This window comes from Siphateles boraxobius, unplaced genomic scaffold (assembly GCF_051911475.1).
Source record: "Siphateles boraxobius isolate OS27281-9 unplaced genomic scaffold, OSU_SipBor_1 13, whole genome shotgun sequence".
Lineage (NCBI taxonomy): Eukaryota > Metazoa > Chordata > Actinopteri > Cypriniformes > Leuciscidae > Siphateles > Siphateles boraxobius.
Genome location: NW_027508733.1, coordinates 1,844,307 through 1,867,095, shown reverse-complemented (window position 1 = coordinate 1,867,095; position 22,789 = coordinate 1,844,307). Strand labels below are relative to the sequence as shown.

At 40.8% G+C, this 22,789-nt stretch overlaps 1 protein-coding gene across 19 annotated transcripts in view; it reads left to right on the top strand.

Moving 5' to 3' along the window:
• ptprsa (protein tyrosine phosphatase receptor type Sa) overlaps positions 1–22,789 on the top strand; it is a 249,630-nt gene that overhangs the window by 150,213 nt on the left and 76,628 nt on the right. For all 19 annotated transcript variants that reach the window (XM_077225921.1, XM_077225937.1, XM_077225936.1 and 16 more), the window contains 2 exons: positions 498–686; positions 16,991–17,101. In XM_077225921.1, coding sequence (XP_077082036.1) covers positions 498–686; positions 16,991–17,101 — 300 coding nt within the window. The remainder of the gene's footprint in view (positions 1–497; positions 687–16,990; positions 17,102–22,789) is intronic.

Sequence of the window (22,789 nt, the reverse complement as noted above, 5' to 3'; positions counted from 1 at the left end):
ATATACGGTTTACTTTCTTTGTATAACAGTTCTATCTAATCACATATTAGACAGGACTGTTATACAGATCATAAACTAATAAAGACGGAGAACGGGAGCGCTGTGTGCTCAGACTCTGGTGTTCTCAGCGCCGTCAATGTCTGCCGCACCTTCAATATAAAAGCGCAAAACAAGCATGGCTTACGTCACTTCAGAGTTCCTACTGGCTGTGTGAATGCAACCAGGAAAATGGCCCTTGGTGAACATTTCGTTCTCGGGGAACCACCCTGGTGGCTAGTGCCTATAACTGAGTTCCTAGAACTACCCACTGCAAAAGCGTCTATTGACATCTATATGTACTCTATTTGTGTCCAAACCTCTCGCATTCTCCACTACAGAGCTCAATCCATGTCAAGGTGGTTCTTTCAGAAACTTGCTTAGTAGCATCTTTCCAGTTGGTAATTGCCATATAATTGTCTACTGCATGTCTTTAACCTTCCCTATGTTCTCCCCTGCAGAAGACCTACTTCCTGGGGGGTTCCCCAACATTGACATGGGCCCACAGCTGAAGGTAGTGGAACGCACACGCACGGCTACCATGCTTTGCGCCGCCAGTGGTAACCCCGACCCGGAAATCACCTGGTTCAAAGACTTCCTTCCCATCGACCCTAGCACAAGTAACGGCAGAATCAAACAGCTCAGATCAGGTAAGACGAACGACGGTGCTTTACTGCTAATATACTTCTTTTCCTCTCACTGCTTCTGTTTTAGGATTCTGTATCAGTCCTTTTTCTGATTGTAGGTACCTCGTGCTCTTCCAAAACAACCACCCAGAGCGTTAGTGCAACACACTAAAGTTGCTAGGGAAGCTGAAATGGAAAGATAATGACTTTTAATGAACAGTGTCAGAGGAGCTTAGTCCAGATTTTGTGGCAAGCGTATGATTAATGTCTGGTTTAGGCTAATGAAACTTTATTGAAAGACCCAGTAAAACATTCTAATTATATATCTCATTAAATCTAGTGCTCCAGTCGCCCCAAGGCCACCGTTGTGGGTCAGTGATTTGTCAGCAACAGAGGAAAGAAAATCTATTGGGTTGCATTTGATTCAGAGCTGTTGATGCAAATCGGTATGGGCAGTAGATACCCAGCTACCAACCCTTGACCTGAACTCGCTCACCCAGAGTTACCCTTTTCAGGATCCGTCATGGCATTTTCAAAATAATCTTTAAGACTCAAGCAAAATGGTTTGGTGGTGAATGTCTACATCTGCTCTCACTTATGTTAGACTTGAGTGCTTTGTTTTGCTCTGTGTTAATGGAAGACCCAGACTCGCTGAGGGGGTATCACAGGCCTCCGTAACACCATTGGCTGTGGTTCAGGAACACAAATGCCTTTGACTTCTCCAGTTGAGGACAAGGAGGACTAAATAGTCAACCCTTTTAGCTTCCATTAGCGAAGTCACTAGCCTCAAGGTTAGCACTCTTAGCTCATTTTGCAAGCTAATCTCTCTTCCCTGCCAACAGACATACAAAATTAACCAGACAAATCTGAAAATGTTTGTTAGCATACAGCCGAAAAAGTTAGCAGCTAAGTTTAGCATGGCTGTGCGACCTGTCCTCCCTCTGTATGTTTTGTCTGTCTTTTCGTCACTGTGTGTGTGGGTCATACATGTTGTTGTGCTTCACTCTCTGTTCTCTTGTCTCTATTTCAATTGAAGCAGGTTTCTGGCGGCATTCACATGCAGAACACTGACTAGCCCTTAATAATTAACATACCATTGGAGTACTACTAATTAGACAAACTAAATTCAGTATGCACAGCATACAGCATGTACAAATTAGCTATAATCATGGTCTTAATTCAATTTGTGTGTTAGTGAGTTATGTAAATGCTTTTAGTAGTATTTATTTGGTACGTCTGATTGGTAATTAAAATGCCAAATTTTTCTAAATCTTTAGAGATGTTAATGAATATCTTAAGGCAATAATTATTTTATCAAGAGCAATTTGTCTGACTGTGTTTTCACACACTATATATAAAACAGAAACCTAACTTTAACTCTAACTATACTTTTAACATAGTAGTTTTGTAGAAACCTGAAAATGTTCTTGACAGGTTTTGTGAGATTCCCCCATAAGCTAGTCTCTATTATCATCAAATGAGGTCATAAAACGTGTCTAAAATCTGTTTAACGTGCATCTAACCATCTGACGCGTCATCCTACAAAGAGATGTTCCCCACTAAACTCTGTTGATTTCAGGATGTGTGAAGCTGCTGTGAATCCGACCCTAAAATGTGCTGTTTTATTGTTCCTTTCTGTTTCTTTTTCTGTTTATTATCATTTCCAGAAGCCTTTGGTAAGTGTCTCAGTGAGTGCGCAAGCTTCCTAGTGTCCCTGAAGCAGATGGCATTTTAACTTCGCTTTAAAATGCATGTCCTACCCTCTCCTTTCCCTTTCACGTCTGTCTGTACTCTCCTTATTTCTTTTTCTTCTCCTCGCCCACTAACATGAAACATTTCCCAGTTTCTCTCAAGACTCCAGATTTTGGGGATGACACACTGCAGAAAGTCTTTGTGTGTGCGAGTTTGCGTGTGTGGATTTACTAGTTAAACCGTCTAGTGTTCTTCATTCACATCCAGCCCTCAAGAGAATTCCTTCTCTGGCTTCACTTCAACTCTCACCGGCCACAAATATTCAGATGGTTATAAAACAGAAGAATAACAGATTAGAATTTCAGAAGCTCCGGCCAGGCAGTTGCGGTTCTGTTGTTGACCGCCGGACACACCCTCGGTCCGTGTGCCACCGAGTGCTTGCTCAACTCCATTACAATAACATATTTATCATCTGAGCAGAAGCAGCCTAGATGGCTGAAAACTGCAGGGGCCTTGGAGCCTTCCGGCCCAGCCTGGATCTCTAAAGTAGCCAAAAGCAAACATCACCTGAGGTCCTGTACCCAAGGGATGGATTACATTTGCTGGTCCTCCATAGGTCATGTGCTTGAAAGGTAAAGGCAACATGAAATGACATTTAAACACCATTTTACTTCTGTAAGTTGAGGTGTTTCTTGGATGTAAAGCAGAAAATTTATCAGGAATTGATTGGATTGTGAAAAAAGGTGGATTCATTTTTGCATATACATATGAGACCAGAAAAAAATTGAGTAATGTATTTGGCTATTAATTAACATTATCCCAACATGCCTTGCAACCTTAGACGCTCAGCTGAAGAAATCTAGCCTAAGTACATTTACATTTATGCATTTGGCAGGCGCTTTTATCCAAAGTGACTTAGATTGCATTTCAAGGTACACATTTGCATTCTTATCAGTTCTTGCTTTCCCTGGGAATCGAACCCATGGCCTTTGTTGTGGTGTTGTAAGCGCCATTGCTCTACTGTTTGGGTAGTTTTCATCTAGGAGACCACCTTATCCTAGTTCAAGTGGTTGTGTTTGATTTCATGCTGACTTGATTGTTCATCACATGTTTTGTTGTGTCTTTGAAAGCTCTTTCAGCAGAGCCCTGAGAGAGAGTGAAGGTGTCTTATGTAGGGATGTTTACTTTAGAGCGATCCTGCTGCCCGATCCTCCGATCTGGAGGGATTTATGTTGATGAGAAAAAGGCCTGTAGCTGTCGAAGCCAGCCAAGACTCCTGCTTTCCTGTTTTTATCTCTATTCCGAAGTGAAACTGATCTCTTTAGTTTCCATACCGGGGCCGGAGTAATTTTTCTTGAGAGGAAAACAAGATCTGGCGTGCTTGAATAACCCGTGTCCTTTCTTTAGTTGGCAGCAGCCGTCACAGTTGCGGCCGTTGTCTGATATATGGATCTCGTCCTGGTGTAGGTACAGCTGCTCCTCCTGAAATCTCCACAGGCAATACCTTGGGAGGAACGCGGGACAGATAAATGGACAGCTTCCTGCTGTGGTTTGCACTTCCTGTGCACACTGGCTGGCGGTCTGATTGGAACAGGCCCCGAGGTGCTTGTCTAATTGATGGCTTTTAAGCTCTGCTACAGTGGTTAAGAGCAGGACTCTCACTGTGACTTGATGGACCCAAATGAACTTCTATAGCGTTGCTATATGCTTCTTTGGTGATTAAATGCAGTGGTGTTTCATTGTTAGTTCTTTAGGTCAGTGTAGCATTTCTAGGTCTTTAAATAGAAGAAACGTCAAGCTCTTTGGGTAGTTTGAAGGCTTTCATGGCTTGCGTCTGTTTATACTTAAGTGTATTAATTTATACAGACCAATCACCGTGGGTGTTATGGGTGGAGCTTGACCTAATTATGGTTAGGATGTGAATGGACCTTCAAGCTCCACCCCTTACATACAAAGAGGTGGGGCTGGATGTTAAACCCCACCCATTGCATACAGAGGCGGAGCTGGATGTTAAACCCCACCCATTAAATACAGAGGCGGAGCTGGATGTTAAACTCCACCCATTACATACAAAGAGGCGGAACTGGTTGTTAAGCTCCACTCATTACGTACAGATAGGAGCGGCTGGATGTCAAGCCACACCCATTGCATTCAGAGAGGTGGGGCTGGATTCAAGCTCCACCCATTGAGCAGCCTCTCGATCTGCGAGTCACCGGCCATCTTATTCGATGTAGGCGGAGAGTTTTTCTGTAGGGAGAGACGACATCTGCACCTCGCCGGAAACATGTTTAAGGTAAATCGGGCCTAAACGCATGGCAGTGAGCTGAACTCAGTTTCAGCCATGCAGATGGATTAAGACCACAGCCAGATTTTCTGTCGCCCCCTATAAAACCAACTTTTTTTCTTGCCAGAGTAGATTGAGAATTTCTGGAAGCTTCTTTGAGCTAACGACTTTTTAGCATTTTGTCCAGTCATTCTGTGTGGAATTTGTGTGTTTGAAAACCTCTAACCTTTAACCTAACCTCACCTAACCAGTTCTTTCCAAACCTTAACCATAACTTTGATTCTAGTAGGAACAAAAACAAGCTAATTCTGCTGCCTCAACGTCCCTGATACTAACTAAACACTGACAATCCCTAATCCCCGTGCCCTTCTGATTCCTCCTCAACTCCTTAAATATACATAAACAACTTTTAAATTATGAATATTTTGCCTGCTTTTCAAAAAGACCCCTCCATGAGCCTCAAAGCTCACATGCGTTCGGCTGTGGGTTGAATTATTTAGTGCACTTCTCGCACCGTTGTGCATTTGTATCGAATATTGCTGTTAGGAGGCTCATGAATATAAATACTAGATGAAACCTCTTTTATTTACACTCTTTTTATTATATTTTCTTCGTCAAGGAACAGTGTTATTTCCAGGCCTGGTGTTTTTTTAAACAGGAATACTGAGTAAAATGGTGAGACGATATGAGAAGTTAATATCAGTCTGATCGAGAAGCAGGCAAAATATCCTTCAAATTTCACAGATGACCTTCATACTGCTGCTGGACAAAAGAGCTCGCTGTGTTTCAATAGCGCTGGGGTCAGAGAGGGACAGGATTTCAACGAGCTGATTATAGTGGAGAAATAAACCTAAAACAGGCACCTGCGAGGTGTTAGAGATAGGAAGACGAGGGGCAAAGATAGCTTTGCTTGTGAATGTTAGATATGACGTCACGTAGACGTTGGTAATGCTAACCATTTCTGGATCACTGCTTACAGCTTCTGCTTGACTTTAAGGCCTCGTTTTACATGTCTGGCTACAATTGACCGTTCGCAAAGACCCGCCCCCTTTAGTTACTGTTGCTATGTCCGACAAGCTACGCCGCTCTCACGCCACACACCATGTTCTCACGCAGTGAAAAATACAAGGCGGAGCAGAGGACACTGACAACGCGCTGACAGATATGACAGACCATGTTACTTTTGTTATGAAACAAAGTAACAACTTTCAAATTTGGTCATTTTTTAAAGAAATTTTAACAATAAATACCCTTTTGTGGCTCTTTAATGTGTCTGACAGATCGCCGTAGAGCCTCAGTTAAAGCTGCTCGTGAACTGATCATCTCTTCCTTCTAGTTAATTTATAGCATCAAATTAACATGAATGAACAAGAATGAATGTTATTTGTAACCGCGGAAAGACGTCAGTACACTTAGTTTTTCAAGTTAAAATCCTCCAACATTAATCTACTAACTCTCCTGACTTCAAAAATGGCGGTTGGCGGATTATGATTGGTCAGATGGCCTGTCAATCAAACTCCTTGCGAAGGGTCAATTGTGGAGTGTTTTGATTTGTTTTAGCAGTACACCCTAGCAGAATGAAAAAATAAATTAATGTATAAAACATAATAATTAATGATGTTTTATTTAAATTCATATTTTATTTTAGTTATATTTAAATTATTTTATATCCAGTTTTAATATAATTTATTTATATTTTTAGTATGTAATTATGAAGAAAATAAAGTTTTATTATTATTATAGATTTTTTTTAATTTTCAGTGGACCCCAGCAAAATAAAAATAAAACAATTTATTAATGTATTATATGAACTAATAATTATTTTAATTAGACTGTTTTTTTCAGTGCTGTAAAGCCTAGAAAAATGAAACTCAATCATAATAATAATGAACAATAATAAGATTAATAAAATAAATCATTAAATTTTATGTAATATGAAATAAAAATATTCTAATTTATATTTAAAATACTTTTTATATATTTTTTTATATTATTAATTCATTCATTTAAATTATTTAATAAATAGTTTATTATTTATTATTATTAATTTAATAATAATAATAATAGTAAATTGAAGAAAATTAAATAATAAATTAAATTCAAAAAATTTAATAAATACAAATAAACATTATTTTTAATTAATGCTTTTATAAACTATTTTTATGTGGGGTTTCTCTATACATAATAAAGTTAACATTTTTGTAATTATTGAAAAAAAACTGCTGAAATGTTACAGATCTTTGTAAAAGATCATGAATTGGTCAAACACATTTTCTTCAGCGTCTTTAACCTTTACAAACATATCCGATTTTTTATATGCATCTGTGAAGTAGAGGAGGGAAAGAAAGATGAATGTAAAGCTCCACGTCCAGCACTGGCAGGTCTTTAACCTTTACTAAAGCTGTGATGATGATCTCAAATTAAACTAACCAGTACGTTAAGAGAGTCATAACCTGAACGTACATAGAGTGGTGCAGGTATGGCATCACTTTGTTAGCCAAAACGCGGAAACAAGTTAGCATTTTAGCAATCCATTGTCCCAGAATCAATGTTTTGTCGAGGGAACCAGTGTGTTGCTAACTGCTGATTGGCCTACAAAGTGACGTCATACGTGCACCACTCTATTAACCGTGAACTAAACTGATGTCTGTTTCGTTTGTGTCTTTTTCCAGAGAGTACTCCCATCCGAGGTAAGACACTAATATAAAAACACAACTAACCTTAACTTAACTACCTCAACTAACTAATGACTCCAGACGACCTCTTGCTGTCGGAAACGGAGAGCGGCTGTCCTCTTCTTTCTCCAGCTTTCATTGTGTGTCTTTGTGTGCGTGTTTGTATCTGTGTCCTGTTTCATGTGTGTTTAATGTCAGTGTTGGGAGTCAGACAGGTGTCGGGGTTGGTGTTTACCTACGTCTGTGACATTTGTGCTGTTTGGCGGGGCGCTTTCAGGCCACACTTATCAGGCTAATGAGGACGCTGGGTAAACGGTGTCGCAGTCTTCCTTTCAGTCCTGATCTCATCTCCAGCCGAATCACCAATGCTAACGCTGCACACATTTACTTAGACCTTTCCCAGCTAAAATGTCTGTTTCCACAGAGTTTGGAGATGATATCAGGGCTGATGTTCAGAGGTGTCGCTCTAGATATAGATCGATATTCATTTCATTATATTTATGAAAATGTGTGCCGTTTTAATGTTAATGAAGTGCCTTCTTTTTTACAGCGAACAGGTAGGTGAGCGAATTTGTTTTGGTTTTATATTAATTTCCTGGGTGAACGAAGCTACTATTCAAATGGTAATCATCACAATAACAATTTTGGGTGCAATTTTGTGCATTCTTCTTGTTCAAATGTTACATTTTGTATGTTTACAGGTGCCTAAATTTATCAAGTTTGTCTACATTTCTTGAATTTGTCTACATTTGTTTAGTGCTGGGTTTCATCAACTTCCTTGCGATATGATAAACATTGCGATATGTGTCACGTTTCAATATGCGTTGCAATATCATAATTGGATCGCAAGCGAAATGTATCTAGTATATATCTGCGTATATCTAGTTCAGTCGTGAAACTCGAAAAATGAAAAATGAGATCGCTTGCTCAACATTTAAAAAGTCTGATTCAGGGTTTGATGTAGGTTAGTCTTACAGCGCTGTCAGAATACCTCTGAACCACTCCTCCTCCCCAGCTCCACCTGCTATATTTATATATGATATAATTTAATAATAAATGCGATTGGATGGATGGATAGATGGACGGATGAACGGACGGATGGATGGGCGGATGGATGGATGGGCGGATGGATCGGCGGATGGATGGGCGGATGGATCGGCGGATGGATGGATGGATGGATGGGCGGATGGATGGGCGGATGGATGGATGGATCGGCGGATGGGCGGATGGATGGATGGATGGATGGGCGGATGGATGGATGGATGGATGGATGGATGGATGGGCGGATGGATGGATGGATGGATGGATGGATGGATGGATGGATGGGCGGATGGATGGATCAGCGGATGGATTGGCGGATGGATGGATGATGGCTGGATGGATGGATGGACGGACGGATGGATGGACGGATGGATGGAGGAGCTGATGGGTGGTTGGATGGATGGATGGATGGATGGACGGACGGATGGATGGATGGGCAGATGGATGGATGGATCGGCGAATGGATTGGCGGATGGATGGGCGGATGGATGGATGGATGGATGGACGGATGGATGGATGGACGGATGGATGGGCGGATGGATGGATGGATGGATGGATGGATGGATGGACGGATGGGCGGATGGATGGACGGATGGACGGAGGGATGGATGGATGGATGGATGGATGGATGGATGGAGGGATGGATGGATGGATGGGCGGATGGATGGATGCATGGATGGATGGATGGATGGATGGATGGATGGATGGATGGATGGATGGATGGATGGATGGGCGGATGGATGGACGGACGGATGGACGGACGGATGGATGGATGGACGGATGGATGGGCGGATGGATGGATGGATGGATGGATGGATGGATGGATGGATGGATGGATGGACGGATGGGTGGATGGATGGATGGATGGACGGACGGACGGACGGATTGATGGATGGATGGATGGATGCATGGATGGATGGATGGATGGATGGATGGATGCATGGATGGATGGATGGATGGATGGACGGATGGGCGGATGGATGGATGGATGGATGCATGGATGGATGGATGGATGGATGGATGGGCGGATGGATGGATGGATGCATGAAAATCATGGATGGATGGATGGATTGATGGATGGGCGGATGGATGGATGGATGGATAGATTGATACTTTTATTAGTACATTATATTGGCAACAGTTAGTTAAGTATACAGCATAAAAGCTCTTTCTTCGATTACACACACCAACATGCATATTTATAATGCAAAATCACTGCACATTAATCATGTTGCTGCTCACTAAACTGAACGTGACTTATAAAGCAGCATTTGCATAATGAGATTAGTGATCCAAGACAGAGCTTTTGCCCAGGGCAGCTTCTACAAACTCAGGCCCAGTCTGGGCTAGATGTGCAGCACAGTTATGCAGCGGTTAGGCATCTCAACAAAGCTCAATTACTGCGTTGGTTAGCTTAGCGACTTGTTCCCGTGTTTGCATAAACATGATCTTAAGTCATGCCAGTTCAGTCTATTTGAGTTAGTTGTGCAGATGACCTGTGCGGCTCTAGATGACAGTCAGGGTGGCCCGAGGTGGACCCGTCGGATGTGTGCACGCATCATTGCCGTCTTTATGAGAGCACTACAGGCCAACAGATGGAAGTTGACAACAATTGCATTACGTCTCGGCCCCATGATGATGCTTCACATTTAATGACCTTGGTTTGTGTCCATACACATACACACTACTCCTACAGAAGCTCAGACACAGTCACTGCTCGCCATCTTTTTTAAAGCAAAAGTCCAATTTTTCTTTACATTTTTAGCATGTGATTAGTTGTCTGATTTAGAAGAAATGTGCATAAAAATATCGCAGAGGAACGTTGGCTGTGTTCAGAATTTAATACTAACTTACTACTATACATTATACAGGTGAAACTCGAAAAATGTGAATATCGTGCAAAAGTTATAATTTTAATGATTATGGCTTACTGCTTATTAAAACCCCCAAATTCAAAATCTCAGAAAATTAGAATATTACATGAAATCATTAAAAAAAGGATTTTAAATACAGAAATGTCGGTCCTCTGAAAAGTATAATCATCCATAAGTATATAGTTATATATACTTATATATACATATACTAATTTGAATTACTGAAATACATGAAGTTTTGCACGATATTCTAAATCTTTGAGTTTCACCTTTATATTGTATGCTGCCTACTTTTGTTTAAACAGTAGATTGTAAAGTAAAATGCAGAAGTATGTTCATGTTGGCACTTCAAATAAACCTTGAGTATCTTTTTTGACTTGATTTCCAATAAAATAACTAAATAAATGTATAAATACATAAGCAAGTCGATATTAAGTGTATTGAACTATTAAATGTGTAAGTTATTAAAACAAGCCTCAATATCTTATGCAGAGTTGCTTATATGTATTTTTTGATATTTTAACAAATAATACCCATTAAGAATAGGATCTCTGAAATAAACATGTAATTTGGAAATTTTTAATTCAATTTCATTTAGGATTGTTTCTATTTTTGGTGGACCAATCAAAAAATGTGTCAAAAAAGAGATAAGTGCTGAATTATAATTACTTCGAGGTCATTAGTCACACTGAAAAATGGAAGGTCAACTAAAATAAAAGCGCATTGCATTTTGGGATGCAGTATATCATGCATTGTGATGTAGCACTAATTGTACGAGTCACTTTGGATAAAAGCATCTGCCAAATGCATAAATGTAAATGGGATGCATACTGCACATTTAAGCACACTTAGCAGGTCATCCCGTTATTCTGAGCATGCCAAAAATGTGCACACTATATCCAGCTAGTATGATACTCTCTCTCCTAATCAGTCCCGCTCATGCAGGAAAAAATAACAAGAACGCGGCCGATCCCACAAACGAATCAATCATGCGCCAGCATCGCCCACTAATTGAATTACTCAAATGGGACTGTAGGTGCTGGAAATTGTGTGTGTGTTGAAGATGGTCAGGTTTCGTTTGGTTTCGAGCTGAGGTAAATGAAGCGTGGCGAGATCCGTCACGTGCACACTGGCTGTAATAGACAGCTGCATGCTAGCGCTGGTCACGGTTCAGCGCTCTCCTCGACTGCACACCTGGCTTCCACGCTCCACGCCCCAGCAGAGCTGCCTCCTGACACGGCCTCCACTTTACAGACAGCCCAGCCTGTTTTCCCTCATGATCCGGGATCGGATGGATGACGGGAGATGACAAGACTTTGTCTCCCAAGGCCGTCGCTAAAGCCCCAACTGGTTGCAGGTCAACAGCTACCGCGTGTCCGCCAGTCACAAGCTCACGCCAACTCCGGCTGATCGTGAGGAAAACACTTAATGGCCAGTTTAAAGGACACGGTTCGTATTGACACTGATGCAGTGGAGAATTCCCAAAAAGAGCTTTCCACAATCCATGACTAGTTGGATTGTGTATGGGGCATCGAATAAGTAAAAATAAAAATCGCTAGTTAATACCACTAACAAGGCTCAAAATAGCCCCACACTAACACGCTAGCATAATGAGGGTCTCTACCTGCAAACCGAAGCATTGAGAACTTTGTAAGTGTACAGACGGTTTAATAAGAAGATACTTTATTAAGACAGTTCACTTCACGTATACAAGCAGGAGCCGTCTTTGGAAAACAGTCTTGACCAGTCGAAACACGAACGTCGTTTTGAGCCTTGTTAGTGGTATTAACTAGCGATTTTTATTTTTACTTATTCGATGCCCCATACACTAGCTTTATAAGCTAATCTGTGGTTAAACTAAAACTAACGTTAAAACTGGGTACATTCGATTATCATGAAAACGCATCCCAGAGAACCCATGTGTTATTTAGCCCTAGGTTCATTTTTGGCCGGAATTGTCCTGTAAGTGCTATAATCGGGTCACCGGTGTCTACCAACCCAGAAAAAGTGTAAAGTAACAACCCAGTAACTTTGTTTTGGTGAGCCTTTCTCTGCAAGCATGTCAAAAAATAAACCGATCAGATTTCGCTCCCTAAGAATAAGGATCTTATTATAATATTACCGGCCCTTAATCTGCACGTTTACACCCACGGCGCCGCCATTTGGTTTTCGCAAGCGACAACAGTGTAACCAGTTCTAACGCAATGGCCAAAGTTGCAAACGGTCGTTGGCTGCATTATTCGCGTGTTTTGTTATTGCCGAAGCTCGTATAAAGGTTCGGCCCTCTTCTAAACGGAGACGGGGAGCAGCAGCTCATTTGCATTTTAAGGTACACACACAAAAGTCAAGTCAAAGTTTATTTATAAAGCACTTTTTAAAAACAGCAAGTGTTTATCAAAGTGCTGTTCACACATGTCAATGATACAGACAGTCTACAATGTCTACAGCACAGAAGAAAAGAAAAAAATAAGACACAATAGAAAAGAAACTCTCACATAGCGTCAAATGCCAGACTATTTTATTTTATTTTATTTATTAGACAGTAACAAAAATAAATGCATAACAAGATGCCATCACAGTAACATTATACATTTATCAGAACTGTCGAGGATAACACAAGAAAGTTACAAACTTATTTCCATTGTGGTCCTCGTTGTATATACATTTTATAGTTGTACTATAAAACTAGGTTTTTAGGCTAGATTTAAAAAACAGCATTTTTTAGTACAAAAACTGCATGTTTTTGTTCACACCCAAAAATGGCAAATTTGACAAGCTATAATAAATGATCTGGGGTGTATTTTGAGCTGAACTTTCACCGACACATTCTGGGGACACCATAGATTTATATTACATCCTGTGAAAAGTGGCATAATGACACCTTTAAATACACTCTTGATTTGGCTAATTTGATCATGCTATCTTCTACAAACTTCTGCTGATTTTCTCCCTGGTCGTCAGCAGTGAAGGTTCTGTTGCTTTTTTGGGGTTATACATAGTGCACTCACAGTTTGCACAGGGCATTTGAGTCCTCTAATATATTCGTTATTGTTCAGCTTCAGATAATAGTTCATAGCTAGAGGGTTCATGTCAGCTAAATGGTTGTGTCGTGGCACGGATATTCAGAAAATGACTTCCACTTGCCTTTTAACAGAAATGGTATTGTGCGGCGTTATGACTCTTTGAGCTCGACACTATTAAAGTAAGATAACAGCTTGTTTTGTTGTTAGCTGTGCCGCTAACGGAAAGGCTACACCGGCAGCCTCAAAGACGCCACAGGCAGGATAGATAATGGAAATTCAAAATGTAATTATATACAAAAGATAATAACTGAAAACATTCTCGTGGCTGAGCGAAAGGGAGATTTGAGGGAAAAATGAGAGGGGATCAAAGATATTTTAAACAGTTTCCGACATGTTAAACATTGTCAGGGAACGTTGTTGTTGTTAAATATCCCTCTTGCTGAGTTAGCTAAGGCCTATTTGGGAGAAAAGTAAGCTCAAAATGATATGCGAGGACAGTAAACGAGAGCGCAGAAACCTGATTAGCATCATGCTAATGTTTCCTCTCCATACCAATGAGGACAAAGAGATTGATAGATTTTGAGAAAGACTGCTAAAATAGGAACACTGTCAATCCCTCCCATGATCATATATTCTCAGTGAGCTTATCCGAGCCCAAGCGGAAACAGGCAAGGGGGAAAAACACAGCTGCAAATATGTAATGAAGTCAGTGGGGAATCGTCATTCGGCTGAATAGCAAGCAGGAGTACCCAAAATATTCCTGTTCAGACAGGAAATATAGAAAATGTGCTTGCTTTGGAGCCGCTGGGAATTAATTTGGATGTAATGAATTTGGATTTGCTCTGTTCTTGCTAAGATTTCCTCAATGGCATTACTCAATCATTTGCCTGACTGTTCATCACAAGAGTTACAAACCCCAGCGAAGACGAGAAAGAAAGATGGGGAGAATTCAGAGCTTGACACACCACTGTGCCATGGTTTATTTATCAGCCCCTGCTCCAATAACATTCAAATTCGTGCCTGTTTTCTGCACTCCAGAATCGACGTGAGAAGGACGAACGACTGAGGGAGATTTCCACCAGATTTTCCTACAACGTCACGTAGCACAGGTTGCGCGCGAGCGGTTCTCCTTGGGCTGCGCACCTGAGGAGACTTTAGAAAGCTCTCCAAGCCCACCTGCTGTTGCCCGGCCACCCGCTGCACCAATGTGCACATCAAACGATCCGTGCACAAGCACACACACACTTTAGAAACCACCTTCCATTTTAGTCTCTCCCTGCCACGCCTCTAAACTCCCTGATCCCATCATGCTGTTGATCCGCCGCGAGCAGGTGTGATTCATCCACCCAGAAGCCACAGTCTCATTGGCACACAGACTGCGCGCTTAAACCGCAGCGTGAGTCCCTGCTGTTGATGTCCCGCCGCCACATGTGGCGTAGATGAAGGTTGACGTCTTCGTTCGGCCAGAATGAACGTCTCCCCAGGAGTGAGGACGGTGTTGATGGTGCCTGTAGAAAAGACAGAGAAAGAGAAAGGTGGGGTGGCGTAGTGTGTAATGGAAAGTTAGCTGGTTCCCAAAGAAGTGTATCTGTTAGCATTACATTTGCTCAGGTGCTGCATTCAGACCTGAATACTGAGATGATAATGAGATTTGTAATTTGTAAATCCCTGGATCTCTTCTGGGGAACCGCAGGGAAGTGTGTTTCAAGTGTGTTAAAAGTGTTTTCTCAAAACAACTGATCACATGTAGTTAGGGGTATTCAATTAAAGGGATAGTTCACCCAAAAATGTAAATTCTGTCAGTAATTACTCTCCCTCATTTTGTTCAACCCCGTAAGACCTTCGTTCATCTTCGGAACATGAATTAAGATATTTTTGATTAAATCTGAGAGCTGGATCACTCCTCCATAGGCTTCTAAGGGATTGACACTTGTTCCCCGAAAAGTTATTAAAGACATCGTCAAAATAGTCCAAGTGACTACAGTGGCTCAATCTTAAGTTTATCAAGCGACGAGAATACTTTTTGTATGCAAAATATTATTTTCAATAATATTGTTGAATATTAAGTGTCCTATTAACAAATATTAATATTAACTTCCTGAAGGTAGTCAACATATACAACCTCCTATCCTGTTAAGAGCCCTCAAATCAATTGATCACATGCAGTTTAATATAATGACACTTTACCCAGGCAGTTGAAATACTTCTAATGGAGTTTGAACTGGGGGATTGGGTTTAGTGATTTAGCTTCAAAAAAAGAGACCCTGTTTGTAACTACATGTTGATGGCTCAAAAAAAAGCAAACTTTAAAAGTACAGTTCAAATGCAGGCTGACTTCCTAAACCCAACCCCTATTTGAAACTCAATAACCCATAATCCTTACCATTTGAGTAAGACCTTTATTATGTCCTCAGGTTATTTTAGGGAAACTTATAGAGAGCCTAAGTCCCTCATCTTCGGTGGACCATGGGACTTATTTCGGAAAAATATTGTATGGTAGTCAATGGCGAGAGACAACAAATATTTGGATCCCGTTTGAATTGTGCCCTGAATTACACATATGATGTTTGTCAATTTAAAAGATACATTTTAAAGTCAAGAAAGTGGCAGTTTGATGTAAAACTGTTGAGTTATAAGACTGTGAAAATACGTAATTACAAAGACTACAAAACCAAAAGGCGCGCATGTGACGTCATACCATTTCTCTCAATGAATGAAGCTAACTTTACTGAAGCTAACGTCTGTCATTTTTTCTATAGTCTACCGTTATAATCGTAACGTTACGCCGTCATGCCTGTGTGTTTTGTACCAGACTGCACACACACGAGCTTGGTGACGTACATAGTGCGAGACGAGAGATGTCGTTCATTGAGCGATTTTCACATAAAACTAAATGTTACTCTTCTGTTTTATGACAAACTGTGGCTTTCTTGACTTTCATAATTATCTTTTAGAGACTTAGGCTCTCTATTGTGAAGTTGCACCTTAAGTTTCTTCAGAAGAGGGAGTATAAAGATCATTAGGCCCTTTTCATTTCGCCTGAAAAGTTTTGATATATCTCAAACTTACATTTGCATGTGTTTTGGCATACATGACCGTGGTTTACAAGCCTACCCTGGTGCATAATTTGGAGGAATATCAAGCCAATCACCATTCTCAGTCCCACTGACATGAGTATTGCCACAGCTCCTGGGAGACCGGCTGAAATAATTCATGCCGTGGGATTTAAGTGTTGTGCTAAGCTTCAGCCATGTGCAGCACATGTCGACATGAACTAATGGATGTCTGAGTCTTGACCCTCACCAACTCCCCTCCCGTTGGGGCCGAGCAGCGGTTTATCTCCTTCGACTCCACACCATGATAGTTCCCGGTGCTCTGACTGATGCGATCCAGCACTCCTGCGAACACCATAACATCGCTGCTAGTTCTTTTCCGAGTGCGTTTGACACGATGCATTCGGACATATTTAGATCAGTCTAATCTTCCTTGCCTTGAGTGTGGAACTGCTCAGATTCAACAGTGCGTTAGCGTTAAAAGGCGAAGTTGGCTTTCAAACGGGAAAGGCCTTTGAGCAATTTATGAGAATACGCCGCCGCACCAAACATACAAAATAAAATAGTTTCTGACAGTCTTGTTACTTTCAAACCTCTAATAGTTTGCCGTCTTCTCCCTTTTTTTCTCTCTCTCTGTCTTTCATCCCTTTTCTTTGGGGTATTTTTTTTTTCTTTTGCTCTCCCAGGTGCCCTGCAGATAGAAAACACTGAGGAAACCGACCAGGGGAAGTACGAGTGTGTGGCGTCTAACATCGAAGGCGTCCGATACTCTTCCCCTGCCAACCTGTATGTGCGAGGTAGGGAGCACCCTGGCCCTGGAGCCCATCGAAAAACAACCAATTAAATCCTCTTATGCACGACGGGTCACATGACCAGTTGTATATAAAATAATCTTTACGCTAAAACACAGAATATACATATTTTCAATACTTAATGGGTAGTGTTCAGTCTTCTCTTTGATGGGCGGACTTGGGTCGAACAGGTCAAGAGGATGATGGTAAGTCTGGATTTTGATTGGCCAATGCAATAAGCCAATCAAAATGCTAAGCGTATTCCCTACGAAAAGGTAAAAAGGTAAATTGTTGCAACGAACGTATGTTGATCTCAAAATATGCATGTTGCTAATCACACACATAGAAGTGTATACATTAATTGCTAAATCTAAATAATTAACAATCTGTCCTGGTTCAGTGGTTGTTATTATTATTATTATTATTATAAAGGAACGTCTGAGACTGTTTTAAGGCATTGCATTAGCGCACACAACTAACCTTAAGAAGAGTTGGATTTCCAGGTTAATGACTTTAATAAATCGAGGCAGATGCATTTTCCGCATGTATTATTTATTTAATGCATATTAAAAACGATGGGTTTTTACCCGCTGTGTACCAAATAACTTTGTTCTGGATAAATTATTCACTGGCCGTTACATTATAAAATGGGTCAGAGAGTTGTCTTTTCATTATTATAGTTATTATTGTTCTCCCACTAGAGAAGATGCAGACGCTCCATCTCAAAGTCAGGGAAAGATTTAATCATCTTTTACTTCAAACCTTGTTTGAATTTCTTTCTTCTGCTGGATATGATGATGGTTTTTCTAAATTTGACAGTTCATTTCATTGAATAATCATTGAGACATTTTTCAAAGTATCTTCTTTCGTGTTCCACACAAGAAAGAAAGAAAGGTTTGGAATAACAAATGATGACAGAATGATAATTTTGGGTTTGAAAAGTGGATAAACAGAATTCTAAATTGGAATTCTCATTAATGATTGAATATTTGTATCTTTTATCAGTTTCAACCACCATTTTATGACAGCAATAATCCACAAGAGGCATTACTTTTAGATTGATTTTTACCACGGTAAGAACATTATACCGCATAAAACCTCTTATCAGTGATGAAGTTGTGGATTAGTGCTGTTTTTACTCTCTTTTCCGAAGACCTGGAAGGAATTTTATTGGGATATTTTTATAAGACCTTAAACAGTGTTAGATGTTCAGTAACATTTGATCTGATTTCTAGTGACATTTCAGTAATTGGGTGACTGGAGATTTCCGAAATCCATTCAAATTACCACAGCGGTAATTAATTCAACATAGGTATGCTAATTTCTCACTGATTATGCGCATACTGCATAAAGACCGTATCCCATCTCCTTTTGTCTTTTTTCTTTTCTTCCAAAGCTTAATTATTGAGTACAATCAAATGTTTTCTGTTCTAGAATTAACGGCACTTGAAATTAGCAGCTACAGTGGAGGAAACAACCCGCCCATTTATACGAGCAAAACCATTTTCATGCATATGCATGTCTGATAATAGCGCAACGCTTTTAGAATCGGTTGTCTTGATTGTAGCTGCTAACTTTAATGCTAATTATGTGGTTTTTATTTGTACGGTCGCTTTGATTTGGTTGGTTCTTGGGGTTGTTTCATTGATTTCTGTTTTTGTCTCTTTGTTTTGTTTCTGTAATTAAAGCCGCAGCGGCAGCTCTTCAGGTGGCTAAAGACCTTGTAATTTTGCATTGTTATAACATGCTTGAATTGACTCCAGTGGCCGAACGCTTTTCCCAGCAACCACTGGGGTGAATCAAACTGTTTGGGTCAAAGCAGGTAAACGAGGCAGACTTTGTCACGCAAGAAATAATCAGGCGACATCAGTCAGAGAAATGTAGCAGCTAAACGCCTTGAGGTGGCCTTTTTTACTCTCTCTGTGTTTCCCCTATTTTTCTCTTCTCCTCATGTCATTGTGTTCTGCATCAACCCCTTTACATCCCTCAGAGCTTCGAGAAGGTTGGTGTGTTTTTTCTTTTTTCACTTTTTTTAACCCACATTAAATCGAAAAATCAACATGTATTAAAACCTTAACCTTGACTGATCTAGATTGGAAGGCTCATTGGCAATTCGGAGTTTAAAAATCAAGCTGCTAAATAAGTTTTAAATTCTGGGAGATTTGATTTTAACTGCATAAAACTTAGTAGTAACTAACCCGCTAATTCGGGTTCGTGTTCCTTTTTTCACGTTTTTAAGTTTGCATTGTGGGGCCTTTTCTCGTTTGCATCCTTCAGTATTGCTTCTGCCCAAAGAAAATGCTTATGTGCACATGCTGTCATGGAAATCTCGCATTTGAAAGTAAACAAGTGATGCATGATGGGAGAATGTAACTGCGCTTGCATGCCTCAAGACGCTGTCGTGCTTCGTTGCATTCCTGTGTTTTATGATTCTCTTTGTTTGGTCCAGTTCTCCTGGATTGAGCCTTTGCTGGCGACTCATTTGGTCGGTTCCTTGTGTTGTGGTGTTTGTGTAATGTGCACCCTTAGTTTCCTTCTGTTTTCAACTCCTTTTTGTTGTAGTTTCTGGTTTGTCAGATGTGGTTTTGTGTTTCTGTGCATTGTTGTCTCGTGTTTCTACAGACAGTTTTCCTGCCATCTTCTGAATCACAAAGCCGTTCCTACACACAAAAGCTTAGTTTTGGTTGCTAATTAGTTTTTTGGTGCCACATGGATCATTGGCAGATATAATGATCTCTGCACTTCACGCAGCTCCACAGAAAACAGACTTTATTTCATAGCGATATATCCTCGTGATGACTGACTGCCTCTTGCCCTTTCGCAGTCCGCAGGCTCAATCAAATCAGGATTTATCATTCGCTCGAGCCGTCGTTGCCAGCGTACGTCTGAATTGCTTCTTCCTTGGCCACAATGTGCTGTATTAAAACCCCCAAATTTGACCAGAACAAAAAGCGGGTGCTTTGTTTCTGAGTCTCTCTATGCTAATCCTTTGCTAATGCAGCTGAGTGCAATAATTGCACGCCTGTTTGTAGCGACCATTATATTAACATTTGTCCACACATATTTTTTTGGGGGGGGGATACAAGGAAAGACCATTTTCCAATAGAGTAAGACAAAAAAAACTAATTCAGGATTAAAACTAGTATAATTAGCATAGGCTACATAATTTTGCTTGTCAAGTAATTTATCTTTTATCTTAATATTTATCAATTTTATCTTATATATTTACTGGAAAACAAGACAAATATATTGATGAGCATTTTTCTGGTTTTGCTTTGCATCTGTTTTTAATACTTTTAAAACTGAGGGTCTATTTACACTAAAAGCCCGCCTTGTTGGCAGAGGCTATTTACACTAACTCCGCCCACTTACGTCTGGTTTGTGTACTAACCAATGACACTTAGTGTAAATAGCAACTATTGTTATTTGCACTTGGTCCAAATAACCTTTTAAAATAGTTTAAAATTGCCCCTTTAAAACCCATGCTCGCAGTCATTGGATTAGCACCGAATGTGCTAAACTTTGCTTTTTACCGTTCTGGGTTTTTGTGTAGCTGTAGAACCAGAAATCAGTCGGAAAGCTCGCATTTATCCAGACAAGTTTGTCCAGTCGTGCGGATGGCTAACTCTCAGTTGATATGTCATCCGTCTCCCCACGTTTCAGACGGCCGTTTGTCAGGGATAATGACACAGAACAAGACCCTCTGCTTCACTTGGCTAATGCTAACGTGTTGCCAGCTATCTCGTGATGTCTGAGACTAAATGGCTCTCTGAATTATTCAGTTTTTACAGACACAGTGTTGTTGGGAGGGGGGCGACACCACATGATTTGGGGTTATAAATAATGAAGTGCGCTTTGCCGCTACTCTGTCTCTCAGGACCTGGCATTTATTGACAGAGCTTTATTTTTCATTTCCGGCTGTTCCCACTGTGAAATCTGTGCCGCTTTTACCCTGAAAGACTTTCTATATGCTAGGCAGCAGTAACAGGCTAACAGTATGAGCGCACTAGCTTTCACTTGCTGCACGTTAATCAGAGTGAGAAGTTAACAATAATGCTAAATGAGAAATGTGGTTGACAGCAGCTAGTGGCTAACACGATGTAGCTTAAAAATAAAAGTGGCAAAATATTTGTAGTGGAAATGTTTATCCATCACAGCACATTTTTTGCTGCTTTTATTGTGTGTTAGCCAATAGTCGCTATCAAAAACCGATCAGAATGGCCTAAATAGTTGCTTCTTTTGAAACAATATACCAAATTTGTACAAAACACACTCAAATTCAGTTTTTTGAGCTAATGTCCCTGCTGAAAAACAACAGCTTAAACCAGTCTTGGCTGGTTGGCTGGTCTTAGCTGGGTTAAGATGGAAGTAACTGGTTTAAGCTGGTCAAGCTAGTGCTCAGCTGGTTTTAGCTGGTTTTAACTGGTTTAAGCTGGTCTCCCAGGCTGGCCGAGCTGATCAAGCTAGTGTTCAGTTGGTTTTAGCTGGTCTCCCAGCTTTACCAGCTAAAAAAAAAGTCCAAATTCCCTGTGAGACCAGCTAAAACCAGCTTAGGCTGATTTTTTTCTCAGCTGGGGTTGCTGGTGTTAAAAAAAACAATTGCTGCCGCTCTTTTCAAATTTCAATCGATATTTTTTAACTCGACAGTCTCCTTGTTAGCCGTCTACATCAGGCATGATAGTTAATTGCTTCCGTATGGCGAAATCCCCCCCCGAGCCTCGACGCAAGTTCCCTTCTATTCCGCACCGAATTAATAACAGAAATTATGATTCTTCCTGTTTCAATGTAGTCGCTAATCTTTCATTGTTGCCGCCTGACAATGAAGCTTTCAACCGTTCCGCCATTCAACTCTCCATAATGCGGTGACAAAGCCAAAATGTTAAGGATTCAAGATCCCAGAATGTTTCCAGGGCATATTAATATCAATTAGTGCCCAATACGAGGAAACCTCACAGATCCACTCTGAGATGCTGGAAGACTTGAGCTGTACCGTACGCCATGCTAAATGCTATGATTATGTTCGGTGTATGCGCATGTAGATGCATGTGAAGCCCACTTTGGGTTGTGTTGCATGTCCTTGCATGCTCTTCCGGGGTAAAAATAGAAATGCAAGCTAGATCACACCCTACCTACTTGTCAAAGCAAAGCCTACATTGATTAAACAAGTGTTTATTGTATTGGAAAAAGGTGCAGGTTTTGGTGCAAAATCTCAAATGCAATGCCGCCCCACTATAGCAGTGTATCAGGGGTTGTAGTGTTTTACAAATGCTCCAATTACCATTACTAGAACTGGTCTGAACCCCTACAGAGGCTGCTTTGCATTGCAGCGGCGGAGGTGTGTATGTTAATATGGGGAACCCCTGCCAACTGCATGCAAATGGCCTCGCTACCTTCAAGCCAAATGGATTATTGTGGGTTTTGGACATCAAACAGGGTGTAATCTCAGCTTCAATGTGACATTAAAGGCTGCGCATTATTTTGGCTTCCCTTCCTACCTTGATTTTGGGGCTAGACAGACTGTCTCACCAAAATGGCCACCTTTGAAACGTCCTAGTCAGGAATTACAAGGAGTGAGACACTCTTTGGCCTTTTTATTTTGTCTTTCTCTGTCCGTTGTTAGAGTTGTCTCCACATTGGGCTTGAAATGGGATTTTGACTCTGGACCTCAGGGATCGCTCTCGGCCTGCTGGGCTC